Source organism: Tachysurus vachellii, chromosome 5 (assembly GCF_030014155.1).
Source record: "Tachysurus vachellii isolate PV-2020 chromosome 5, HZAU_Pvac_v1, whole genome shotgun sequence".
Classification (NCBI taxonomy): domain Eukaryota; kingdom Metazoa; phylum Chordata; class Actinopteri; order Siluriformes; family Bagridae; genus Tachysurus; species Tachysurus vachellii.
In genome coordinates, this window is record NC_083464.1 from 28,607,393 (window position 1) to 28,634,640 (window position 27,248).

Genomic DNA, 27,248 nt, shown 5'->3' on the forward strand with positions numbered 1-27,248 from the left:
ATCAGTTTTCCAGCGCTGGAGAGAAATGAATGTCTTCCACGTGAAACGGAGCTAAACCTTTCACAGTACAACACACAGTACTACAAAAACACATTTTTTTATTAACATAGTATTACTCATTGAGTTCATTTATTGATAAAAATATCCCCTCTGCCAGCCGCCCCAGCAGGTTCTGCCATAATAGCCTAGGTTACGTATGTATGTGTGGGGCACATTCATTTGGGTTGGGGGCGTTTGTTTGGTGATTTTTAAATGTCAATATTGGCTTTCAAACATTGTGCACCCCACCTTTAAATAAACAAATACATTTTCTCGTGCACAAATTTTAATTATATTTGTATATTCCTTTTTATATTCCTTATTTTTAAACTATTATGGATAAAATTTCCTACAACATAACTGTGAGATAAATCGTGTGTCTGTGTGGGTGTGTAGGAGGTTCAGCAGGATTTGGCTCTGGCTTTCTCTCGTGGTCTGCAGTTAGATGCACAGTGCTCCAGTAGAGACTCACTCCAGTGTTCAAGTGGATACAGCACTCAGAGTACCACACCCTGTTGCTCTGAGGACACCATCCCCTCTCAGGGTGAGTGTGTGTGTTCGGGGGGTCAAGGGAGGAAAGGAACAAAATAAGTAAGAGAGGGAACAAGTGAGGGAACCAGGGATGATTAAAGCAAGGAAGAATGCAAGGAAGACTCAGAGTAAGCAAAGTAGGAAAGAAACGAGAGAAGAAAAATAAAGAAGAGACTAAGGGTTAAACAGAATAAGAGTTAATTAGGTAACGGTGCTTCTTCTTCTTCCTCAAGCAGTGTCCGATTACGATTATTTCTCGGAGCAGCAGGACTTTGATAAATCCTCCACAGTCCCACGGAACAGCGACCTCGGACAGAGTTACCGCAAACTGTTCCAGACCAAACGTCCTGCCTCCACCGCCGGCATCCCCTCCGTACCCGCTGTCCCAGGCGTGGCCACCATCCGCCGCACCCCTTCCACCAAACCCTCGGTGCGCAGGGGCACCGGCCCCGTCCCCATCCAAACCCCAGTCATCCCTGTCATGACCCCTACCGTGCCAGACTTCATGGAGGCGGCACCCAATGAGGAGGCAGAACCGAGTGAAGTGGACGTAGAGCCGGAGACTGTTCTGCCGGTGGAGACGTGGAGCGGTCAGGCATCCACTAACCCGCCCCTGTCTGCCACCTGCGAAGGGCATGATGGTGCGATGGAGGAGGGAGGCACTATGCTGCAGTCCATTCGGAGAGGAGTGCGACTGAAGAAGACCACTACCAACGACCGCTCAGCTCCTCGCATCCCATAATACTCCAACATTCACACCCATCAGAAACATTCACCATTGTAACAGAGGGGAGACTCACACCTCTCCTGTCCTTAATTTATTTTATTCTTAGAACATTCTTTTCTGCTGTCTTTTCCGGACTATAAGCCTACAAGAATTCTGTATTTTTTATAAAAAAAATAATATTAAAGACTCTTAAGTGTAAAAGTTACGTTAACACAGCAGTTGAGGTGCAGCACCATTTACTGTTTGTCCTGTTAGTGTTGCCTTAGTTACTGTCCCTCAACTAGCAAATTATATAGAGCTAACGCTAATCTGGTGTCATTCACCTTTTATTTGTTGTTACACAGAAACTGTGTAAATGTATTAGTTAGAGAACAGTAAAGAAAAATACAAACAGTTCATTCAAATTCACAAATCAAAACGTTTACTTAGAAAACTGAATGAAATAAGGCTAGCTTCGTGATGAAACTGATGACTGATGACACCGTTTCTGCTCCTTGTAAATAATTATTCGTTAAACAGATTTGTTCGGATTTGTTAGCGTTTACTTTTCTCCTGGTGTCTACACAGCAGAGGTTCAGATTTTTTTTAAATATATAAATATTTATGTGATGCATCATAACCTTTAGCTAGCTGGCTAACATTAAGCAAGTGACTATGTACAAGCTGTGAAGCTGCGATACATTAAAGGGAGTTCGGTTTAACCAAACAAATCTCAAACGTGTAACCTGGCTGCTAATCAGAACACGGACACTGTGTACCTGTACAAAATACCACATTAACTTATTTAAAAAATCACACACTAATTGGTTTAAAATAGAGTTGCTAATCTAGCTACACTGGCGGCTAACAGCTAGCCTGTGCTTATAGAGACCATAACTAGTGCAGTAGCAGGTCTACAGTGACAACGCTAATGTTCATGATTTACATGTTTTAGCTTCAGATATAATGCAGAAATATAAAGCGGAGCAGAGAAACGGTTCTTATAGTCCAGAAAATACGTTTTTATTCCTTTTTTTCCTTCTATTTTTGCGCATGGCTTTATAGGACGTGACCTGAAGTCCAGTTTAATTCTTCAAAACACTACTCTGTCCATGGAGTGAGTATTATTATTATTATTATTATTATTATTATTATTATTATTATTAATAACCATGAAAAAAGAAACATTTAGTGAAGTGTTATAAATGCTGTTTTATTTTTACTCCTTTTTTATTTTAAATAAAATACTAATTTTGAACATTTTATCATTTACCTTTAATAATCTACAATATTAACACTATGTTTGTGGTATTTTTTTTTTATGAATATTGTTATTGTAACACTAGAGAGAATCCTAAAAGAAATCTGTTTATATGGAAGTGCAGTGTAAATAGCGACAGGGCCAAAGAGCGACTGTTAATTTATTCATCCGCTCAGTAAAGTCGAGCCCGTCCTTCTCCTTGTGAAATATTGTACATTCTGTTAATACACTACGAGGTAATACATGTAGAAAAGCACACAACACAAATACACACACAAAAGTACACACTTGCTCCTTGTCCAGGTTCATTTCAATCGTTTCTTTTTTTCTTATTGTCGTTTTTGTGTAAAAATCTAAACATTATAAACTGATTAAACTGATGTTCAAAGTGAAGATTTGCCTTTAACTTACACAGTTCACCATGTTTTCTTTCGTTATTTAAAATGTGTTGCTTTATTGTTGTTGTTTTGTTGACTGTTTCTATGTCGGTGTTATTTTCAGCTCCACTGGATTAAATAAAACGCTTCAGTCTTCAGCACGACGCTGACATTAGAAAACACTGTGTTTGTTTTGTTTGCTCTGTACATACACTTGTCCACTTGCTAACCAGTTAGCGTGCTGTGTTAGGTAACCGACTTACTAACTAGCTAGCAGGATAAAGTTAGCGATGTTTATCAGTTTGAGACAGAACAGAGAAATGAAAGTGTTGTTCTATTTTTTTGACATATTAAATATTTTATTCCTCCAGTTTATGTCTTTGTCCTTTTTTTGTCCAATCTGGAAATGTACTGCATTCATAGACTGCAGTGCTGTTGCTAGCTAGCTAGCTAAATCAATTTAATAAGATAACAAGCTAGCTTAGAAACTAACTAGCTAAAATAATGTTATATAATCTAACAACTGTGCAAGGTGTTTTTGATGAATTTTTCTCACTAGTCAACCAGCTGGAATTATTAATATTTTCGAATTTGTCAAGTACAACCATGTAAATAGTTTACTGTTTTATAAATATATAAAGTTTGGTCAAAAATACTTAGCTTAACTGATTAACCCAATGATTCGCTTTGGCGACTCCTAACGGGAAAAGCTGAAATAACATGAACACTTTTAATAACACCTGCGAGCTCATTAAAGTCAAATTAAACCTGCTAACAGGAGCAGTGCGAGTGTACAGGTGTACGTAGTTATATATATCTCTCGTGTGTGTGTGTGTGTGTGTGTGTGTGTGTGTGTGTGTGTGTATATATATATATATATATATATATATATATATATATATATATATATATATATATATCTATATATCACTTTTTCAACTTTTTTTTTTATTTCCACCTGAGCCTGTAGTGACGGAGTTCCGCCACTGGGTGTCACTGTTTATACATGGAAATCAGCCACTCACATCAGTTTCTTATAGAAACACATTTTCCGCAAGTGAATGAATTTCAGTTATTTTAGTTATATCATTATCCTATATTTTTGATGTGTATTTTCTAATTTGCGCAAACCTAGCACGATATTAATCAAACCTGCTGCAATTTTGTATAAAAAAAAATTTATGATATGCGACCATCTCATTTGGAAACGCAACGATATTAGCCGCTTTTGCTAGCCATTTTAAGAGGACAAGGAATCCGCCATTTTGGTAAGGTCATGAACAGTACAAGTCTATCAATAGATACTAAATATTCACGTTATGTTGCCCTTGTTTTTCCAGACCAAATTATTTAAACTATAACAATGGTCATAATTTATTAAATCCTAGTTAAGCCATCAATATTAAAATCTATCTATCTATCTATCTATCTATCTATCTATCTATCTATCTATCTATCTATCTATCTGTGTTGCTTTTATTATTTCAAGTCACTGAGTGTAACTTTGAAAGGTGCCCTGTCCAAGATGGCCGCCCAGCTAACCTGTCCTATGCGTTTATCCTATACGTTTACTTCCGGTGTGAGGGTCGTTATGAAGTAGGCGGTTACAGTAAGGACAGCGCTGTACTGTACTGTAAAATGGACGTAAACGTCAGGAGAGTCGTCATAGCTACGTAAGAGCTCGAGACAGCAAGCTGTATTCCGACGGGAGAAAATATTCTTAGGGTGCGCGTGCAGCTGGAAAAACGGTTGTCCTGCGTAAAACGACATGATTGAAAGATGCCATAATTTGGGAGACTTTTTAACCGATTTTAATCGCCGGGCTTTTCGGAGAAGCTTGTTAATAAATTCGTTCTTTGGATGTTCCGTGGATTTTGGCTCGAGAGTGTAACGGTGTTAACGGGACGCCTTTGGCTTCACTGCACGCGCACCGCGAGGTGGTCCGTTAGAGGCTTCTCTCCCCGCACCCCTCTGTCCGCCCGTGCCCCGTACGGCTGAGCGCGCGCGCGCGTGCGATGTTGCCGTGTTTGCGCAGAGTTCTGCGGCCGGCTCTCGCGTTCCGATCGCTCGTGCCCGTTTCTAACCTGGGTACGCACGCGCGCAATGAGCCCGTGGAGCCGCTAAACTCGCCGCAGGGTGCGCGAGACTTCATCTACGGCCTCCATCCTTCTGAGCGCTCGTGCCTTCTGCGGGAACTGCACCGGTTCGAGTCCATGGCCATTGCACAGGGTGAGTGAGTACAACTGCGTGTGTGTGTGTGTGTGTGTGTGTGTGTGTGTGTGCTGTAGAAGAGTTCAGTTCGGGACGCAGCCCTGCTTTAAAGCCTGTTTAACATTAATTTAAAGTTATTTGTAATGTTATAAATTCATAAAGGACGCTTTAACTTTATAACATTTCTATAACGTGTCTATAACACGGCTGTGCTTTTATGTATTGTTTTAGATGTTTACAGTTTTATGTTTATAGCCATAACCTGGCCACGCCCACTTGGCTCTCTGTAGTAGTCCGCTTAGCCCCGCCCCAAATATGTTTCCCCAAAACAGTGCTGCACTCTGTGTTCAATAATGCTCACAATAATCACCCTTTATGCTGCCTGTCTCTCTATGTACACTGGCTATATGCCCTCTCTATGTACACTCCCTATATGCCCTCTATATGTACACTCCCTATATGCCCTCTCTATGTACACTCCCTATATGCCCTCTCTATGTACACTCCCTATATGCCCTCTCTATGTACACTACCTCTGTACACTCCCTATATGCCCTCTCTATGTACACTACCTCTGTACACTCCCTATATGCCCTCTCTATGTACACTACCTCTGTACACTCCCTATATGCCCTCTCCATGTACACTTACTCTGTACACTCTCTGTATGCCCTCTCTATGTACACTCTCTATATTCCCTCTCTATGTACACTCTCTATATGCCCTCTCTATGTACACTACCTCTGTACACTCTCTATATGCCCTCTCTATGTACACTTACTCTGTACACTCTCATGCACTAAACCCTCTCTATGTCCTCTATACATCCTCTAATGCAGCCTCTATATCTCTGTATGTCATCTACGCTCTCTCTGTGCATTTTCTTTTTTGCCCCACTTGTGTGTGCTCTGTGTAACCGTGTGATTATTAAGGGGTCAGCCCTGGTCATCTGGAGCAGTGAGTGTGTAGTTACAACATGGAATTACCAGAGCACTTAAACAGGGATCACAGAGCAGTAGCAGTGTTTCGTCAATAAACGTAAACTGATCATCTCCAGTCAGGAGACCGAAAGGAAACAGCGTTGTCATGGTTACAGATTGCACATGTGTGAGAGACATTTTTCTGTGTGAGAGCAGCTTCAAGGTAAAAGCTAATGAGATCACAAACAGCTGATTAAACACCATACGACTTTGTCACTGACTCCTGTTGACAACTGGCTTTGATTACACACACCTCATTCACACACACACACACACACTCACACCACACTCACACAGACACACAAACACACACTCTCGCATTCACACACTTATACACACACCCACTCATGTTCACACACACACACAGACACACACTCACACCTCATTCACACACTCACACATACATACTCACACAAACACACACACACACACAAACACACACTCTCGCATTCACACACACTTATACACACACACACACACACACACACACACACACACTTCTTAGAAATTCCTCCCTGATGTAATGTCTCTTCACAGTGCTGCTGTTTAAGAGCGAGCGTTTATCCTGAGTTTAGCTTCTCCTCCTGCTTAATGGCACGAGTCAAGTTTCCTAAATGTAACGAAGGAAATAATTCAGCCTCATTGTGTGTCGGTTGTGGAATCAGGGCAGCGTGTTATTCATCATCCTCAGATTTCTACGCCATGCTTTATAAATGATCCCAACAATCAGAGATGACAGAAAGGAAGGAGGTTTCATTTGTACAGTAAAAGAAAATTTTATAAAAGTCTGACAGATTTCTGGCGTAATTAACAAACATGATGTTTAGAGTGTCAGGGAAATAAGTGGCGTACACGTATTTCCCTCAGCCTTCAGCAGAGTGAGGCTGAAACACTGACAGGAAGTGACACCGGACGAGCTGAAAGAGGCAGGAGATGCATGAGCATGAAGCGTAAATCTCATTGCATGCAATAATAATAAATTGGAGAAAGTGACAAGGAGAGAGTAGGACAACCTCACACTGCTTGCTCACTTTACAGAACCAGGTCTTTATTTACTGTGAAACATGAACCTGTGAAGTCATGATGGCGTTAAAGACGAGCTTCTCGTATCAGGAACATTTCAAACGTCTCTGATGACCAGCCAGATCAGTCAGAAAAACATCCGAGAGTTCAGACAACCTTCTGATTCTCCCACCACCGTGCTTCACTGGGGGATGGGCACAGAAAAAGAAGAAAGAACAGAAAGAAATGCTGAATATTAACCGTGAGGATTTTTTCCTCACAACCTTGCGCTTATTCCATCACTTACCAATATTCAGTGGCTTCAGAGTAACCTCTTGTCTTCAAGAGCCAGACAGACAGATGAAGATGCTTGTCTCTTGGTCCTCCAGCTAGTTACCATGGAGAAGTTGATGGTTTGTTTTCTCTTGGGTCTGGAGAGATTCTTCTGGAGAGTGAGCAGACTGGGTCCATGACTGTGTTCATCGCAGCTTTGTGCTAAATTTGCGAGAACTTTACTAAGGAAATCGGCACCAGTTCACAATGTGGGACTTCCAAAATGTTCTTTGAAAGATCTGTGGCTTTGTGATCTGTGGCTTTGTGATCTGTGGCTTTGTGATCTGTGGCTTTGTGAAAGCTGATGCTTTCTGTTTCACAGACATCAAATAACATTCGAATGGACTTCCAGCTAGGGCAGATGCTCACAGCTGGAAATCTCTTAGCATAACTGTGTGGCATTGAGGGGAACATCACCTTCATGTCAGAGAGTGTCTCCAATCTCCTCTTATGTTGCATGTACACACTGCGTTGGCTAATAATAGAGAAGACCAGCATGACCTTGAGTCTGAACACTGATGTAGAAAGTCACATGCACACTTTATCGGCTTCCAGCTCCGATTTCTGCCTCTCTTTTATAGAATAAAGATTTACCAAAGATCAGTTTCATTCATTCCACATGAAGGTTGAAGGCAATGTGTGTTTATGTACTCTGTAAGGACACACAGTGATGTCCACAGAACATGGCAGCACCAGGACATGTTTCTGAACACAGACAGTTTTAAAAACATCTTATTAAATCTGTAAACGTGTGCCACAGCGATAAAAAAGCTTCTGCTCACAATCCACACAACACACACCCCGAATAAGTGTATCAGCCCTCTTCTCTGGGATGTGCACTAATATGTATTTTTACATGCTTATGTAACTTGTAGAAACCTATAAATATAACTTGTATAACAGCAGAAGACTAAATTGTGCTCCACTCCAGTCAGATACCAGCAGATACCAACAGATTGAAGCCCCATCCATCCTGAGAGGAGGAGATCCCCATGTGATCTGCTGCTCTGGTCAAGGTGATGAGTTGAGCATACTGAGATGCTTGTTCTTCTCACCAAGGCTATAGAGAACAATTATTTAGGTACTGCTTCAGACTTCTGTGCGGAACCATTCTGTGCGGTTCCTCATTTGGACAAACCAAGGAACCTACTGAAACACTGAATACAAATTTATTTTCAACGGTTGTCTGATAGTCGCTAAATTTTTAAAACATAATAGCTTGTCGATGTAATCAAAATAATTTCTGATGTAGATCAATTAAATGTAAATAGCTTCAACTGCAGATTGTCCTTAAATCATGAAGTTAAATTGTCCCAAAAAAAGGTTTTCAATATATTTTCTCAGGCATTTATTAAATGGGATTGTTTTGGTTTTCAGATCTGGCTTTGTCTCACTTTTCTAACCATGTATGCTCAAAGGAAATTAAATATTACAGCTCAGATGAGACAGAGTGAGAGTAAACCCTTCCTCAGGATTCACAGTGAATTCAGGGTCAGTGTGAATAATGGCACTTAAACTTCCTGGTCCTTTGGTACAACCATTATGTAAAGTTTAAACGGCCGTGTTTTCTCCTCCGGTGCTGCCCTTGCCTGATGGAGGTCCTCCATCTCGTGGCATCCCGCAGGACCTTTAATATTATTAGTATTCCTGTCACTGTTACCAAACATCAGAAGTGGAAAAATTCTGACTGTATTTTAAATGCTGAGAGCCTGAGAGCTGAGTTCTACAGAGAGCAGCCACTGTGTTTGAGGCGAGGCAATCGACACCATTATTTAGGCAAATTATTTTTGTAGACAGATGGAACCTGCAGAGAGCAACATTCGTCTGTTTAATGGCAAATATATGGAAATAGGAAATAAACAGTAATATGTTGGTGTACAGATTTGTTCTGGTGATTACTAGGGTTGAAGGTGGAGATCAGAGGGTGTAGCTGTGGGATTCCTCAGGGCCGGACCGATCCGTATATCTTACACTCCTGTACAAAGTTTGATCTAGTCATCTGTCTAGTCTGCTGTAATCACGCTGCATCCCGTCCCTACTTAGGGACCTCACACGAGTGTCCAGTCATGTCTCCTGCCACTGAAGGATTTGACCTCACAAGCTTCTGACTTGAGCATACTATAATGGTAACACAAGCTGTGGGTCAAGCAGATGTATTAATGTTGATCCATTAGAAGAACCGGATCAGATCTGACTGATTGTGGGTCAGTAACAAATTCCTCTGGTCGTACATCCCAAAAGACCAGATATTTACTGGTTTGATTTAAAGTGAGTGTTTTTAGGGCTGAAGCGACATTGTCCTCCCTGTACTTGGTGACATGGTTGCGCTATGAAGTACTCAGCAACTCTGGATTCTTTCTTGTATTCAGGTTTGTAAATTGATGTCTTCTGTAGCTGATTTCTTCCTTGCTCCCAGGAGGAGTGAGCTCTCTGTCGGTGATTGGAGTAGCTCCGGAGACCAGATGCACAGACTTTTTTATGCATTGTGTGATTCTTTCTAAATGGAGATTGTCTGCCAGAGAGATTCCTGATGCCATTTGGCAGAAGATTTAAGAAGTTTCCTTTCCTCAACGTTCTTCTTGTAGTAGCCTTGAGAGATGAATAAAGCCTCGTTATTTTCTCTTCATCTATGCAGACTCAGTAAAATGTGTCTCTGTCTCCGAGTGAACGGCTTCACTGGATTTCCATTGCACACCAAATAACCTGAGACCGCCATCATGGAAAACCTTTCCTAAGTCTCTCTTGGCCTCTGGTGAATGATGAAGTTGAAAAATAACATTGAGTAATCAGGACTGCTCAGGTTTACTGCGGATTGCTCGGCAATTAGATCCTCTGCCATCAGGGTCAGATCCAAGAGCCTCTTTTGCCCCTTTTCCACCAAAAAGAACCGGGTGCTGGTTCAAAGTTGGTTCCACTGGTGAACCTTCTAAAAACCGGTTTGTCTTTCCACCGGCTAGAGAGCCGTCACAGAGCCGAGTCTGACGTCACCGTATACGTGTCACGTTACACAGCAACGTTAGCGCAGCAGCGGCAAACACAAACACATCAACAATGGTGGATGTTGTTTTACTGTTAATGCTCATGGCTTTGTGAACCTACATTAGCATCCAAACACGGCGAATCCTACGTGTACGTGCAGCTCCATGTAATCTGTATAAACGGAGGTTGTAATCGAGAAAGTACATAACGTTATTTTATCATTAACACAAAAGAAAATTAGCCTTAGCATGTAGCTACCTACTGTCATGTGTGCTGATGATGTATCATATTGCGGTAAAGTAAAAGTATATTAAACATTAGTATACTTAAGGTACATTATCAAATGCGCTAACAGTAGCCCCGCCCACAGCCCCGGACACAAGCGGTTCTTAAGTGTAGACCAGCAACGTTTTGGTGCTACTTAAGAACCACTTTTCCTGGTTCAGAGCCGGTGCTTTGGCTGTCGAAAAAGAAAGAACTGGTTCTAAATTAGGCTCCGAACCTGCACTCAAACTGCCTCGGTGGAAAAGGGGCATAAGAGACCTGCACACTGGAGGCCATTGAGGAGTCACATGGCAGAATGCTAATGTGGCCAGGATTTGGTTCATTTCAGGGTCAAGTCTTTTATCTTTCTCTAGAGATTTTTATCTTTTACTGAACATATCCAAGAACCTTCTACTTTATCATCAAGAGACCAGCCACCTTCATGTTGGATAATTCCGAGTGAGATTCCACAAAAACAAGTTGTAATCACAGATTGGAAAAGTTTATCCCAAATAAAAGTGGAGTTCCTATTTATTAGGAACACCTGTACACCTGCACATCGATGCAGGTACAGTATCTGATCAGCCAGTCAAATTCGGGTCAAGCGCTTGTGATAATGATCACATCAAACATCAGTATGAAGAAAACATCTCATCTCTGTGACTTTAACCGTGACATGGATGTTTGTGACAGATAGGCTGGTTTGAGTTTTTTAGAAGCTGCTGATCTCCTGGGAGATCACACAACAGACAAACAAGAGTCTGTAGAGTTTAAATAGACTGATGTGGAAAAAAGCAAAAAGCTTTTAACTAACTGCATGGACTGTATAGGGGTGCAAGTGGTCCTAATGAAGTGACAGTGAGTGTACTTACAGTATATTTGCACTCTTCCAGAAACTAAAGTACTAACCTCAGCAATGTCAAAAAACTCACTTCTTTCTGGGCTCTGTTGCAAATCTGGCTTCTTAAAAGTTAATAATGCATGCCGAATTTTTATTATGACCTCATTCAATTCATCAAGACTTGCCATGATCCACAGAAAGGCAGAAAGATTGAAGAACGTTTGAAGAACCGTTTTAACGTCTAGCTCATCTGTTTTTTAGAGATCATAATGGCTTTTGGAGGACCAGTGGAGTGTTTCTGAGTAAACTAGTTATCTAAATCACCGTTTTTTTATTTTATCTCATTTGTTGGTATGGTTCATTGTGAGAGATTGAACCTTAGCAGTCGAGGGCTTTTGGAAAATGATCTGCAGTTAAAATCTCATTTGGCCGAGTGGGTTGATAGCACATGGAAATGGGAACGGAAGAAACGGTGGAATGACTGATTTGATCCTCTGACCATGGGCTTGGTGAAGTCATATAAATTGACAGTATGATCAGATCGTGACACCGATATATTGCCACATCCGAGTTTCAGTTTACTTCTAAAATGAAAGTTTTGTGCCTACTCTTCTGTGATCAATCAGGGTAATGATTCATCTTGTGTGTAGCATTAACATGATTATGTCAACATCATGCTCACTCATTCTTTTACCACAGCAGGGGATTAGATCGGATTCTGAACAGCGTTGATTAGTTTCGTTTCCTACAGCAGCAGCTCTGACTGCAAGGTTTATATTAATGCACCATCATGTTTTTCAATAGTAACAGCTCATTCACAGGGAAGGAGTCTCCAGTGTTAGTCAGAGGTAAAGCTGTAAACATCACCTCGTGTGTCAACAAGCTGAGCTTTATATGAGTCTTAATAATGTTGAGAGAGTGAGAGATGGATAGATAGAGATTAAAAGCTGTAATGATGTAAACGCTGACACAGCATGAGGAATAGAACAGATAGAAATGTTACAGGAAATGATTCAGCTATCTGTATTTTGAAGTCAGTACCATGTCTGATGGTTGCTGAGCTCAGATTTGTGGGAATTGGTCCAGTTTTACCTGTGATGAGTCTCCCGTTGTTCCTGCTCTGGTGTCCTTTGTGTTATCATTCCGGCTGCTTTTCCTCCACACGGCTCGTGGTGATGAATGTGCTGGAGTCTGGAGCTGCATCGATTTTTATTTTCTCTCGCTCTCTGGGTTTCCTTGGCCTACAGCAGAGCGAGTCCGAAAGGATTATACAGAGATTTAAATGAATCTTTATTACAGATTTGTGTCGATTTGTTGCACTAAGGACTGAATTCATTAAAGCGAGGGCAGACTTCACACTGTGTGTTTGCTGTAATTATAATGGCAATAACTGCCGAAGGGAACAGTTTAGATTTTGTTCAATTGCATCCACTTGGTTCTGGAAATGCTGTCTCGGCGCTAACATAATGAACAGAACTGCAGAGACGGATAAAAGAGGGGAAAAATGGGTATTTAAAGCCAACCAAGGAACCTCCTGGGTCTGCTTTGTTCTTTTCATTTATTCCACCGTTCCGGCTCAGAGGAGTCGCTCCTGAGGCGAAGAGGAAGCTGAAAGTCTCACCAGACGTCCTCGCTCTCATCCTTCTCACAACACGTGGGATCTGTCCAACATGGCACCGTCTTCTATCCCGTAAATCATCCAGTTGTATCTGAAGGAGAAACATGAGCACATTATGATGACCCAGAGCAACAGGAGGATCAGTTCTGATGATGACTCTTGAGTCTGAGCTACACTTCTGCCTCGACTCTACTGAGAAGCTCCATTTGGAAGTTTTGAAAAAAAAAGCATGAAATATTAAGTGAGAGAGATGAAATATCAAGTGAAAGAGATATAAATGGTCAAAATGTGTGCTCTGCTTATTATACAACAAAGGAGCATCCTAGTTTTTAATAGAAACAATAGTCCACGTCTCATGCTAAGCTACATCTAAATGCAAGTACACAATAAAATAGCCAACACTTGAAGCTAGATGTTTGGCCATGTGAATGACAATAGAAACCCTTCATTATGACATGTAAAAACAAAGAAAGTTGAATGTAAGAGCAGATATGTGCTTCATGTTAACCAGAAAGCTTGGGATGGGTCTATAGGTAGAAATGCAGTGATTCTGACGAGATAAACACTAATTTGGAGCTAAACAACATCACAGGGAACAGAATGATACACGAGGGTATAGTCTAACAGGACACTAGAACTCCACTGCATAACAGATCTCCAATGCAGTATAGACAGTCAGACAGAGCCCAGCCAGAGCTAAAGCCTGAGGTAAATAGACACTGCAAATCTAGCTGAGGGTAAGGTGACTAAATTCTCAGGAGAGATTTTGGACCAGATTCTTGATGGAAGGCAGAGAAACAAAGTGTTTTATTCCTATTTTATCGCTAGCATTATTTTTTATCCATTAATAGTTACATGACACCTCAGGAAAACAAGTTCTTTCCTGTTCCTAAGTTATGGCAGCTGTAAATATTCATTCCCTTAGCAGGTCACCATGAAGATGTGGGAAAGCTTCAGGTTACAGCTGACTCCTTCTCCTTACAGAAAGCATAATGCCGTATCAGCCTCCTCCGTTTCAGCATCCTCAATGCAGCTGCTGTTGTCGGTGAGAGGAAGTGAACCGTGAATGAGTTTTGGTGTTTTGGTGCTCTCTTCTCCACAGAGCTCCTTGTGGAGTGTGAAACGCATTAGAGGTGGAAGTGGGTGGATTTCTGAACCGTATTGATTTGCACAGGAGTGAAATTGATCTCCTCGAGCATCTCAGAAATTTCACGGCATGTTCATCTCCTGCCGTATTAGCCTTTTAACAGCCAGGAGAATTGAGTCCCTGAGCCCGGCTATCCATGTGGAGATCAACAGCAGTGCTTGAGGGTTCTTCAGCACGTCTTCTGCCCACGTGCACTAGGACACACATCAGCCCTGATTAAGAATTGTTACAGCATCTCATACACTAACACACACACACACACACACACACACACACACACACACACAAACAGTGTTAGAAATTTTCTCCACGGATGTTATAAGCTGTTTCTTAGCCGGAACCCTGTGCTTCCGACCCCTCTCTCATTCCCATCTCTTTCCTTCTGGAAAATTGTGGAATGCTTTGTCTTTAAAGCCCCAGACGTTCACTTGAGACGAAGGTCCTTGAGAGCACAGCGATGGTGTTATTGATTGCAGGCTGGTTTTAGTGAATCAGGAGAATGAGCACTGATGAGGAATGACTCATGGTGTTTGTGCTAACATGACTCAGGAGAGCGTGGCGTCGCGGCTGGTCGGATGCCTCTAATCATTAGCGATATCTAGCAGTAATGGGTCGGATTCTGCAGTACTCTCAGGTTTTACCCATAATGCTGCTGGCTATAATGCAGATGCAGTGTTTATGGTCAGTGTCTTTTATAGAGCGGTGAAGAGAACGCTGCTGTGTGACTGTAATATACTTCAGTGAATGACCTCAAAATGTTCTCTAATCACTGTGAGAGAAAGCGAGAGCCACGAGAGCTCTTTTTAGCGCTTCATCGACAAATGTGTGAAGATTTGATGATAGAATATAATCCGAGTAAACATCAGTGTAGTGTAGACGTGGTGGTGGTGTAGTTTAGTGTAAAGATGATTAAATTGTTCGATTCCACAAACCCAGTGTGTGCTGGCGTCTTGTTGCATTCTGAAAATCAAAGATTTGCTTTGACACGGAGCCGAAACCAAGTTAGGAACGTTCGCTGTGAAGAGCGTTAATGAGCTCCAGACGTGGAGGTTCAACAGCTCAGTGTTCCAGCTCCAGACAGCCGGCTTTATGAGCTGCGTGTGATTCTGAATCTGTGCGTGAAAGGGAAGCTTTAAAACAGCACTTAGCGTAGAACACGGCGGCGAGAGTGTGGAAGATGGTCAGAAGGTCGTCAGTTTCAAGTGGAAGCCGTGCGTCATGCTGTCAGAGAGACTGCTTTCTGAATCCGATTCAGATAAAAAATAAATTACAGCATGTGTTATGACATATGGAAATTTTCAAATGAGAGAAGAATCCACTTCACAGTCTGTTTCTGTCTCCTTCTGAAGTCTGAAGCGCTCTTATTTAATGACAAACAGACATATCTGTGTATTAATAATGAGAGAGAATCATTACTGAGGAATAAGGAAGGTTTTAAGAGCAAAAAAACTAGCTGTAATAAACGCAGTAAACACTTCAACAGCTCAGACTGTGGCTTGTGTGTGTGTGGGTGTGTGTGTGGGTGTGTGTGTGTGTGTGTGACCTCTTGATGTCCTTTTGTTGTGATTCTATGTGTCAGGAGATAAAGTGGTTATATTTCTACTGTCGTTGCAGAACAAATGGAGATGGCGCCACCGACCACCGCTCAGCTGAGATACGGTACGTACACAGAGATACGGTCTCCCCATTAGCTTAACTGACTGTGGTTATATGTTTATTACTCAGGTTTTATTTCCTGAAGTCTTGAGCACAATTTCTAGGACTGCAGAGAATTTATGAGCGTACATTTGGTTTCTTTACAGTTGTACACACTCCCTAATCCACATCGAACGTGTGTTTAACAACAACGAGACTCGTCCAGAGTTATTACTGAGCAGCCCTAAGACCCTGCAGCTTTAAGTCATTAAAGGAAGTTGTGATTCGTCTCTGATTTATTACAATAAAACGACTCTGTGCTTCTTCTAAGGAGCGTACAGTATATAAAGTGTTCAGAACTGATCCTGTTCAGTGTTTGTAACCTTCTCAGCTCACCCTAATCATCAGACTCAACACCTGTATTGAGCTCCAGAGCTTCAGCAAGTGTTTACTGAAGCACTGACTTTAACATTATGGCTGGAAACTTTGTTGTCTTGTTAAGAGAGAACTCTGAGTACTCTGAGTGTGTTAAAGGACAAGCTCCTGTCACGTGTCCTGATTTCACGTGAAGGTCTCAGGGTATTAGTCGTGTTCTTGGTGGCTCACTGACTGCCCTGTGCTTCGTCTTGCATTTTCATCTTCTTCATTTCTTCACTCTGTCCAGTTCTATTCCACAACGCCATTCCCTTCATCGGCTTTGGCTTCCTGGACAACGCCATCATGATCGTTGCAGTGAGTAAACACAACACTTGTGTGGTTATAGAAACCTCAGATACAAAAAAATAACACAACGAATGAATGTTCACTTTAGATTTCTCCAAAGATTCAATTTTTTCTGTGTGTTTGTTATTGTGTGTGTGTGTGTTATTGTGTGTGTGTGTGTTATAGTGTGTGTGGGGGGTTTGTGTGTGTGTTATTGTGTGTGTGTGTTTGTGTGTGTGTGTTATTGTGTGTATGTATGTGTGTGTGTTTTTGTGTGTGTTTTTGTGTGGTGTGTGTGTTTAAAAATAAATGAACCCAAAGATTTTAGTCCTGTTTCTCAGCGCTGGTTCCTGTTAGGACACAACAGAGGAGGTGTAATGTATTAATGTTAATGTTAATGATATAATAAATGATTCTTTTTGCTGATTTATATGCACAACATTTTATATTGTATCTAGGTGCTTTTGTGAAAGTCTGATCTGGGGTGTGTTTATTTTCAGGGCACTCAGATCGAGTTGTCTATAGGAGTGATCCTGGGCATCTCCACCATGGCAGGTACAGTTTTAACAGCTGCTCTTGTTTTTGGTTTTATTATTTTTCTTTACTAAATATTGTGTTTTCTTGCGTTCATTCGAGCAATTTCCTGACTGTACCTTCACATGACCTCACAGCAAGTCACATGACCATGATGTCATTTCTCCCCAAGGAACACAAGCGAATAGGACGAGGTGATTTTTCACTTCTGTCAAACAGCAGGGTCATGTTTTAAATAGTATAGATGTCAGGTGTGTGTGTGTGTGCGTGCGTGCGTGCTTGTGTGTGTGTGTGTGTGCGTGTGTGTGTGAATTGTTCCTCCCGAGACACTGAGACTAATGCTGGATTATTGATGGTGATTTTTACAGCTTTATTGTTTTTTAGCTCAAGGATGAAAGGCATACTAGAATTTGTTACTGCACACCATGAGCTCCATCATAAACACACAAACACACACACACTCAAGGCTGCAGGGCCAATGGACTGATTCAATTTTGTCCTATTTGTTAGCATTAGTCAGGGGTGTGTGTGTGTATGTATGTGAGACAGAGAGAGAAAACCACCCTTGTTCTTTCCTCTGTTGTTCAGCCGCAGCATTTATTAGTTATAGTACAATTACTGACTACAGCCCATTTGTTATATGCAAAAGTATTGGCACCCCTTTAAGACTGTAAGTGTTACAGTTTGACTGTGTGTGTATGTTATGTAATGACTCACACTTTAACACACTGCATCGCCATTATCCTCTATAAAAAAAAAGGCAACCCAATTCATCTGTGCATCTCTTGAATAGACTGTGTGATTTCAGCACTCTTGTAGGATTATTTACTCGTCGGGTTGTAAGACATGATCTAGGTGAAGTCTGGGCTGAATCCTGTGATGGAAAAACAACACACATTGTGACTAAGTGGATTGTAAATTCAGCACTTGCATCCTTCCACAACAGATATCCACAACACTCTCTCGCTCTTTTACTTAAAGGAACAGTGGCCCTAAAACACTGTCAGCTAGCTCAGTGGTGTCATAGGGAATGATGTGGAATTAGTTAAGGAAGCTATCATTTGTGGTCTTTGTTAAAATAAAATGAATGTAACAGTTGAAACTGTCCACACAGCGACACCTGATGAGGAGACGATGATGTTCTCTGCAGTGCACAAACACACGGCTCCACAGGGAATTGTGGTTATATAAACATGCAGCCAAACCCAGAGGGCTCCTGGTTTCCCAGGCAGGTCAGTGCTAGCGGCGTATTGATCATGCTTATGGATGCGGACGAGCGGCACTGAAAGGACAGGAAGCCGCAGTCTGTTCACCGAATGAACGAGGACACGCGAGCAGACGGAAATTTTATACTCAGCAGTTCATCAAAGCTCTCTCTCTCTCTCTCTCTCTCTGTCTCTCTCTCTCTCTCTGTCTCTCGCTCCCTCTCTCTGCTTATACAGCCTTCAGCAAACAGTCTCTAACTGGGAACTGAAATATGAAGCTTACTGCTTTTTGCAGACCACTATAGAGGACATTGTATTTTGTTTCTGTGCCAATACTCAGAACATAACTACTGCTACTGCTGAAATTAAAAATAACACTGCTTTGTTTTGGACATCTTCCTCACACCAAAAAGAGAGAATCTAAACAACACACAGTAATCATCCTGCACACACACTCCAGTTACAAAGAGCCATTACTTGAGACTTGTGAATAATGCACACGAGACAAAATACTAATGTAAATAAACATAACAGACAAAACACAGACAAAACCCTCAGACGAAATAGACATACAGACAAAACACTCAGATGAAACTGATATACAGTCAAAACACTCAGACGATATAACAACATACAGACAAAACACTCAGATGAAATAGACATACAGACAAAACACAGATGAAATAAAGAAGCACAGACAAAACACACAGACTAATTATTATAAAATTACATTAATAATGACAAAATACTATCTTAAAAACAAAATAATACAAACAATACTTTTAAACAAAACCCAAATAATGACAAAGGCAACATAATTACATATTAATATACTCAAGAAAAATCCTCAAATACTCAAATCCTTTAGTATTTTGTCCTACACTAGACATAAAATATTAATAGATATCTGTCTGCTGTTTGACAGGAGAAACTCGAGTGTGTCTCTGAGCTTAGTGAAGAGGTTTCCAGACTGCAGAAAATCTCTGGGAGAAATTTCACATAAAATCCACTTCAGTACGGGAAGAACAAAAAACACACTGCAGTGTGTGTGTGTGTGTGTGAGAGAGAGATTTTTAAAGCTGAGAAGACGGTTGTGTGTTTAACAGACGTGTGGATCTTTTTTTTTTAATGAAGCCTTTAATAAGCTGTTCCTTCTACTTTTTTTGTTTTAAACTAAATTCTGTGTTTCTGGTCTGATACTGCCTGTGTGGGCATGTGTAGGAGTGTATGGGCGTGTGTAGGAGTGTGTGTCAGCAGGTTAAGTAGCTAGCATTCTAATCACACGTGACTGTGAGCGCTGAACTAACACCATTACAAGATTAGGACAAATACAGGAGCTTCATAAAGAAACAAACACACAGATGAACTGAAACGACTTCATTGAGACGTCTTGCTGTCTGACGACTGCGGACACACTGATATTTATCTAGACTGAGCAGTGAGAGATGGAGAAGATGGAGATCTCCTTCCTCTCGTTCCTCATCCTGATGAATCTGAACCGGATGTCCGTCAGCGCTCAGCACACCAATCAGGCTTTTTAATATAATCTCATTGTGAAAACTGATCTGTGCTGAACATTGATGGACGTCCGGGTTTGGATTCCTGCCCAGCAGCTCCTTCTCCTATCTTTTCTCTTAATCAATTTCTTCTGGGTTTCTTCCCGTTTGTTGTTAATCTATGGCTCCACACACACCTCAGTGTCAGTTTTTATTCTCACAGCAGTAGAGATTTCTCTCTGCTAATTTTTCATCTGCTGCTATTCAGCGGTGTCGCTGCTCGAAACGATGACCCAAGAGGCTCGTGTTACTCTGACATTTAAATCGATGGCTGATAATCGATTTGCTAGATGAGTTCCCACTCCCATAATTCTTTGCTGCCGAGCGCTGATTCACCTTGTCAGTCTGCATAAAGAACAAGCGTCGCCTGGAGAAAATACAGAGACGTGATGAAGAGGGAGGAAGAGGGATGGAGTTCTGTAGATGGAGCTTGCTAACATGATAACACATGATATTAACGAAACATCCAACAGATAATGAGCTCGATTAATGATGTCTACCTGCACATCACTTTACTTATTACCAAATACATCAGAAGTGGGTGGGGTGTGGGGGAGGGGCATCTGACCAGAAGAGGGAGGAGAAGGACATGAAGGAATGAGAGAAGTAAATAAGAGGAAATGAAAGAAAGGAGGAAAGCGGAGGACCGAGCAAGAGCGGAAGACGGAGGACAGAGGAAAGGAAAAGGAGAAAAATGAAAGGCTAAAAGAAGGAGGGGAAAAGTGATAGATGAAGTTACACATCATGAGTTCAGAGCTAAAATATTCCTCTCTTCTCATTCTCTTGTTTACCAGCTGCTGCTCTCGGGAACCTGGTGTCTGATCTGGCTGGACTCGGGTAAGACATCACACACATGCACACACACTTCCCATACACGCCTTATACACACCATGTCTCTCTCTCAGTGAAGTGAAGTGTGTGTGTGTGTTTTTTGTGAGAGAGAGATGGCTGTATTTCACACCTTTCAGTTTCAGTTCCAGACATTTCCAGAAAGTTCTTTGATTTCATCTCTCTGATGTGAGTCAACACACACACACACACATGCACACACTCTGACACCTCGTTACACTGAAGTGCTTGGATCATTTCCTGGTCAGTTAAACGGTGCGTAGTCTTTTAGGAGCACCTGCATCTCAAGGCCTTAAACCGTTGCTATAGTTACAGGGCCGAGCGATGTGACGGAAACGTCAGACGATTCTGAGGTATAGGATTACAGGATATAGGTTTAAAAATGAGCATTTAAATAGTTACTATGAAAAAGTATTCATTTATTATTCCTTGTTAAGGATTATTGTTATATATAATGATATGCAAATACTATGATGATGAGTCTTTAATGATTATGCAAATGATTGTATGATACATAGGACTGTGTTGAGAGTGTTGAGTGTGTAAAAGCTAAAACCCTGAAGAAAGTCACGAGGATTAGTGAAGCTCCATATTCATCTCTTCCTCCTCCTCTGATGCTCTTGACTTCATTACAGCTTCGTCTCTCCTGAACTACACACGTGAACACAACGTGAAAATGAGCTACATGACCCCGAGTGACTTTCCTCTTCTATTAGCTTTCTCTCTCTATTTGTTGACATCAGGCCCCATTACCCACAATTCCTGTCTAATACAGAGAAGTCTGCTTTTAAGTGGCCATGATCTCAATCGAGCAATTGTACTGCAATATTTTTTAATTCATTTTTTAAAATGTGTATTTTTGAGAGTATTTATGATGAGTATTAATGCTGTTTCTGAGCGAGGGGAAGAAGAAAGAAAGATAATGGAAAGAAAATGCAAATGAAAAGAAAGAAAAAAACAATAAAAATAAACCTTGTGAAGAGACAGGAAAGGCTTATTTAGTTCAATATAAAGTAAATATTTTTAAGGATTATTAAAGTCACTGCTTAGGCACAAAAATAGAAAAAAAGTTGTATTAATCCTTTTATCAGGTCAGTGGGGAGCGCTGAGTCCAGATAAAGGACATCAGCTTCTGTCCTGATCAAAACTGGGATTCCTCTCCCAGTCCATCTGTGGCACCTGGTCCTGAAATCCCTCCATCATGTTTACCTCAGAAATCTCTGTGTTCTGGCACGCTGCAGGTTTGAGTGGAGGGTGAAGCCTGAGAACACGACACACCTCCTTCACTGACTCAGAACTTTACCCTTCTTACAATTTAGTGAGAAAGACTGGAAGACTCAGTGATGGAGGCATGGCCTCTGTGTCAGAGTGAAGGAGGCGTGGCCTCTGTGTGTCAGACTGAAGGAGGCGTGGCCTCTGTGAGTCAGAGTGAAGGAAGTGTGGCCTATTTTTGACAGAGTGAAGGAGGCTTGGCCTCTGTGTGTCAGACTGAAGGAGGCTTGGCCTCTGTGTGTCAGACTGAAGGAGGCGTGGCCTCTGTGTGTCAGACTGAAGGAGGCGTGGCCTCTGTGTGTCAGACTGAAGGAGGCATGGCCTCTGTGTGTCAGACTGAAGGAGGCGTGGCCTCTGTGTGTCAGACTGAAGGAGGCGTGGCCTCTGTGTGTCAGACTGAAGGAGGCGTGGCCTCTGTGTGTCAGACTGAAGGAGTTGTGGCCTCTGTGTGTCAGACTGATGGCGGCGTGGCCTCTGTGTGTCAGACTGAAGGAGGTGTGGCCTCTGTGTGTCAGACTGAAGGAGGTGTGGCCTCTGTGTGTCAGACTGAAGGAGGTGTGGCCTCTGTGTGTCAGACTGAAGGAGGTGTGGCCTCTGTGTGTCAGACTGAAGGAGGTGTGGCCTCTGTGTGTCAGACTGACGGAGGCGTGGCCTCTTTGTGTCAGACTGAAGGAGGTGTGGCCTCTGTGTCAGACTGAAGGAGGCGTGGCCTCTGTGTGTCAGAGTGAAGGAGGTGTGGCCTCTGTGTGTCAGACTGAAGGAGGCGTGGCCTCTTTGTGTCAGAGTGAAGGTCTTACTCCTGGTGTGAAGCAGCTCCGTTTCATATAGAATATTTATCTTCTGTCAGTTTTGAAGATGTATCTTGTGTCGTCCCAGAGGAGTCACACACTCCTTGCTGGAAGTAATGGTGTGTGTGTTAATTAATTAGCTGGACACATCTGTCACAGTTGGCTCGGTTCCACATGACTATAATTCAACCACTGTGCTTGGAGCCAAAGGAGGAAGAAGAATTTGATGGCTGTAATACTGTCACCACATGTTTGTGTGTGTGTGTGTGTGTGTGTGTGTGTGTGTGTGTGTGTGTGTGTGTGTGTGTGTGTGTAGTCTTGCAGGTTATGTGGAAGCTCTGGCCTATCGTCTTGGCATGCAGATTCCAGATCTGAGTCCTAAACAAGTCGACATGTGGCAGACTCGAGTCAGCTCTCACATGGTGAGGAACACCTCAGTGCCTCTCTCCTTCTCTAAAGCCTCATAATCAAAACATTTCTCTGTATCCTCTCTGGTCTTTAGTCAAAACTCAGAGGGAGAAACATCCTACTGAATTTTTATTTTTAAAACACACGATTTGTTCTACATGTCTGTGCACCACATTCTCACCCGATGGATTTATTTTTATTATATTGATTGATTTTCTCCAAACAAGACGCACGAGGTATTTATCAGTAAATCGAAATGTATTTTTATAGTGGATTAAATACGACAACAGAAAGGCCGTGCTCTAGCTCTCACCTTTGTCCTATGAAGGAAGTTGTTTACCATATATAGTTATTTGTGGGCTTGTCTTGACATACACATGCGCCTGATTTATCTTACGGTGCTTAAACAAAAACAGCATTAAACTGAGGTGGTGAGGAAACATCTCAGCATCTGTGGAGGAAAACATCAGACTGCTTCCAAATAACAAAGATTAAGAAACTGATCATTTATCAGATTAAACTGACCTAATGGCGTGATGATCTCAGCGTGAGCCGAGGTTTAATTAAACAGCTCCAGTTTAATGGTGAAAAGGTCACGACTTTCGGCACAGCAGCCAAAATGCCAAACAGATGAAGATGTCTTCAGCTCAGAGTCTGTCATGGAGACGGATAACAAGATTCTAGCCTCATTAGAACAGAGCTGATGATGAAAACTCCTTCAGTTTATACAGCATCGCTTTAGTTAGACCTGATTTAAAATGTGACGTGAGAGAGATGAGAGTTTAGTTAAAAACCTAGCTTTAAGGCAGGAGGAGTTTGACCCCTGTGTGTTGGACCTGCAGGGCAAAGCCATCGGAGTGGGAATCGGCTGCATCCTGGGAATGTTTCCTCTCCTTTTCTTCAAAGACGACGAGCAAAAGAAGGCTGAAGGGGCTGACGACCCCCCTCCTCCTCCTGACTCCGCCTCCAAGAGCGCGTGACGGAGAACGGAGCTCCGCCTAGCCGATGCCCTGTAAATGACACCGACGGATCAACCTGGAGTCGAGCTACAGACAGCAGCAGATTTTCATCGACATGTATGCGCATGGTTTTCTTTCACAGCGTCATTGTGCTGAAATGTTTCAGTCATCCAGTCAAGTTCCTGAGAAACGAGAGCATGAAGAGAACCTTCAACCATTTCAGCTGCTTTTATTTTTTTGTTTCAGTTTAGTTGTTTTTTTTTTGTTTATAGAAATCCATCAACAATCCTGACTTTGTGATCCTTTTTCAGTGTGTTAAAATAAGCAACAGCGCTAATTTGGCTAATGAGCGTTTCAGAAGTTAACATGAGTGCTTTTTAATTTTTATTTTCTCGCCAATTCAAAGAAATTCTCACTGAGCACAAAGGCTGAACATTTATCAGATGACTGTTGTGGTCATGTCCAAGACGTCAGACATAAATCCGACCAAAGAAAAAAAGTTTATTCAACTCTAAGGCGACGTGAAACACAACCCGCGACACAAGTTTTTTTTTCTTCATTAGCGTGAGGTTTGGGACTGGGAGAGGGGAAAGACGTAAAGTTCTTAGTTATTTATTTCCATTTTTCCGTATTTGCACGTTGCATGATGATGTGATCTAGAAAGCAGAAAAATGTTTAAAAGCCAGAGTTTTGTAAAGTGTATTGTGTTCTGATGGAATTTTGAGGGGGAAAAAAAGAAACTTTTGTATTTTAAGCGACTAACAAGATTTAACACTTGAATATTTAAACGAAATGAGTTTGGTTTTTAGGCTTTCTTTTATTTATTTATTTTTTATTAACAGCATTAAGGGTTTACATTATTATTATTGAAATATTTAAACTGAAATCACAGATTTCATAAGATCACGCTAGCCCTCGATTTGAAGTATTTAACGTGCGACTTTTTAGCCGCTTCCTCCAGCTCACATCATTAAAACAGAAATGTTTTGGCCATGTGATGGATCAAAATCATCTCAGCTTCTATTAAACTGTGAAGAATTTCATTTTTGCTCACATTCTGAGGGATTGAAGTGAAGCTGAATCCTTCAATAAAATTGAGGACGTTTTCTTCCTATAAATACTGGATCACATGAAGTCTGTAATTCTACTGAATCGGGACTTTATTGATTCATCATCAAGATCATCATCATCATCATCATCATCATCATCATCATCACTTCAATTTAAAAAAACTCTTAAACATCTCTGTGCATCCTGGACACTGGAACATGGGACTGTATAAGTGCTGATGGTCTTTGTCTGAGTGTTTTATTTGTGAATCAGGTTCCGAGTATGAAATGATTTTGTCCAAGCCTCTAGCGGGCAGCGATGACGGAATGAAGGAAAGGTGCAGAATGTGAGAATCCGAACAAATGCCATGTATCCTTCTGTTAACGCACAATAACACACACACACTGGTTAAACTAGAACGTATTAGCCGAGTGTGTTCCGGGGTCAAAATGGGTGGAGTTTAGAAATGTGATCAGTTTCATTTAGAATTTGCACAGTACGATACTTTAGCAGCTTCACCTTCATTCAGACTAATGCTAACATAACTAACATTAACATCGTGACCTCAGCTAGTTACATTTTCTATTAAACTATAAGGTTATTTAACTGTGTAAATTAAATCAGTAGCAAAGTTTCTCAGTAAGCTAACTAATAGTCAGCTAAGTATTACTACTGTAATACTAAGTAAAAAGGGGCTGTGGATAAAAAAAATTCAGAAATACTGAATTTTAAAATGCATACAAGGCATGCTAAATGAACTGACTAGCAACGTTAGCCATAGCTAAATATTAGCTACCTGTTCAGATTGTTTTGTGTTCCTCTCTAATCCTCACTCATGCTATTACACTAAGACTATTACACTGTTACAATCCAGCCTGTGATTGGCAGATCAAAATCAATTTAAGCCCCACCCCGTTAGTCAACCTAGCAGGATTAGGGTATCTTTATGCACACTACACGTCACATCGACTACGTACACACTTGATATCTACAGCATAGTCACTTGATATACACTACATAGACACTTGGCAGACTTCTGTGTTATCATTAGCCTTAATGCAGAAGCCACAACAGCGTGGTATTAGCATGTTAGCATGTTAACACACTCCTGACCTTATTTTAGTTCCGTTGCTACATCACAACTACGAGCTACACAACTTCACTGAAGGCTAAAAGTCTAGCTGTAGCTAAAATCGTAAAGGGTTTAATGACCTTTTTCCAGTATGTAGCTTAAAAAGCTTGTTTTAATCTCAAAATGGCTAAAAAACTTCAGCCAAACTTTTTAACTCACAAATCAAAATCAGACCACAAGCTCATTAGCAAACTAGTCAATATTAGGCTAACTAGTTCACTGTCTTCTTTTCACAATGAAGCTAGCATAAATGATGCTAATTATTCTAATTTCTTGAAAAACTCAAATAAACAAACAGGAGTAAATGATTTAAATGGATTGAGCATGTTATTATTTAAGTGTGGCTCTTTAAGTAAACATTATGGCCATGGTTCTGAGGTAAGGGAACTAAAATGATCATCAGCAGCTTTGTTTCTGGACGTTTCTCACATTTATCTCTCGCACTGCAGAAAGTTTGCACACTCTTGAATCTGCATGTTAGTTTATTCCTCTCTTTTATTTTGAATGATTTGTTCATGTATTGTTCATGTTTTTGTATTCATTGTAATGAAGATTTAAAGGGATCAAAACTGCTCGGAGTCGTGATGTGTTGTCAGCTGGCATAACCATGGCAACAGCACGTCTCTCCTTAAGAGACGAATGAAGGAAAAGTGGATCGCACTGAACTCTGTGATGTGACACGGCACTCGGGAGCAAAGGAGGAAGCACAAGTGTGTGTGTGTGTGTATGTGTGTGTTGATTAGAGATTTAGAGTTATAGTCAGAGTTTATTAGCTTGTAGTGACTATGCATTAAAGGTGAAAAACACCACAGAATGTTTTTATACATGCATGCTGAGTTATTTATTAAACTTCTGAAAGAAGATGGAAA

The 27,248-nt window shown here is 41.3% G+C and overlaps 2 protein-coding genes across 6 annotated transcripts in view; both read left to right on the forward strand.

Moving 5' to 3' along the window:
* The window catches only part of LOC132846294 (protein MTSS 1-like), a 32,188-nt gene extending 28,904 nt beyond the window's left edge, over positions 1–3,284 (forward strand). For 3 of the 5 annotated variants that reach the window (XM_060870958.1, XM_060870960.1, XM_060870961.1), the window contains exons 13-14: positions 436–583; positions 804–3,284. In XM_060870958.1, the coding sequence (XP_060726941.1) occupies positions 436–583; positions 804–1,312 (657 nt within the window). In that variant the 3' untranslated portion in view covers positions 1,313–3,284. The remainder of the gene's footprint in view (positions 1–435; positions 584–803) is intronic. The other 2 variants (XM_060870959.1, XM_060870963.1) reach the window with 1 other exon arrangement.
* A 1,161-nt stretch (positions 3,285–4,445) lies between these two features.
* Positions 4,446–27,248, forward strand: LOC132846321 (transmembrane protein 65-like). The gene is made up of 7 exons (XM_060871002.1): positions 4,446–5,143; positions 15,904–15,948; positions 16,589–16,656; positions 17,127–17,181; positions 20,716–20,758; positions 23,147–23,252; positions 24,081–27,248. Exons 1-7 carry the CDS (start codon positions 4,930–4,932, stop codon positions 24,216–24,218), a joined length of 669 nt encoding a protein of 222 aa, XP_060726985.1. The 5' UTR covers positions 4,446–4,929; the 3' UTR covers positions 24,219–27,248.

Coding starts and splice junctions, on each gene's coding strand:
- LOC132846321 (XM_060871002.1), top strand. CDS start 4,930: ATGTTGCCGTGTTTGCGCAGAGTTCTGCGGCCGGCTCTCGCGTTCCGA. Junction 16,657..17,126: donor ACGCCATCATGATCGTTGCA/GTGAGTAAACAC, acceptor GTTTATTTTCAG/GGCACTCAGATCGAGTTGTC. Junction 17,182..20,715: donor GGGCATCTCCACCATGGCAG/GTACAGTTTTAA, acceptor CTTGTTTACCAG/CTGCTGCTCTCGGGAACCTG.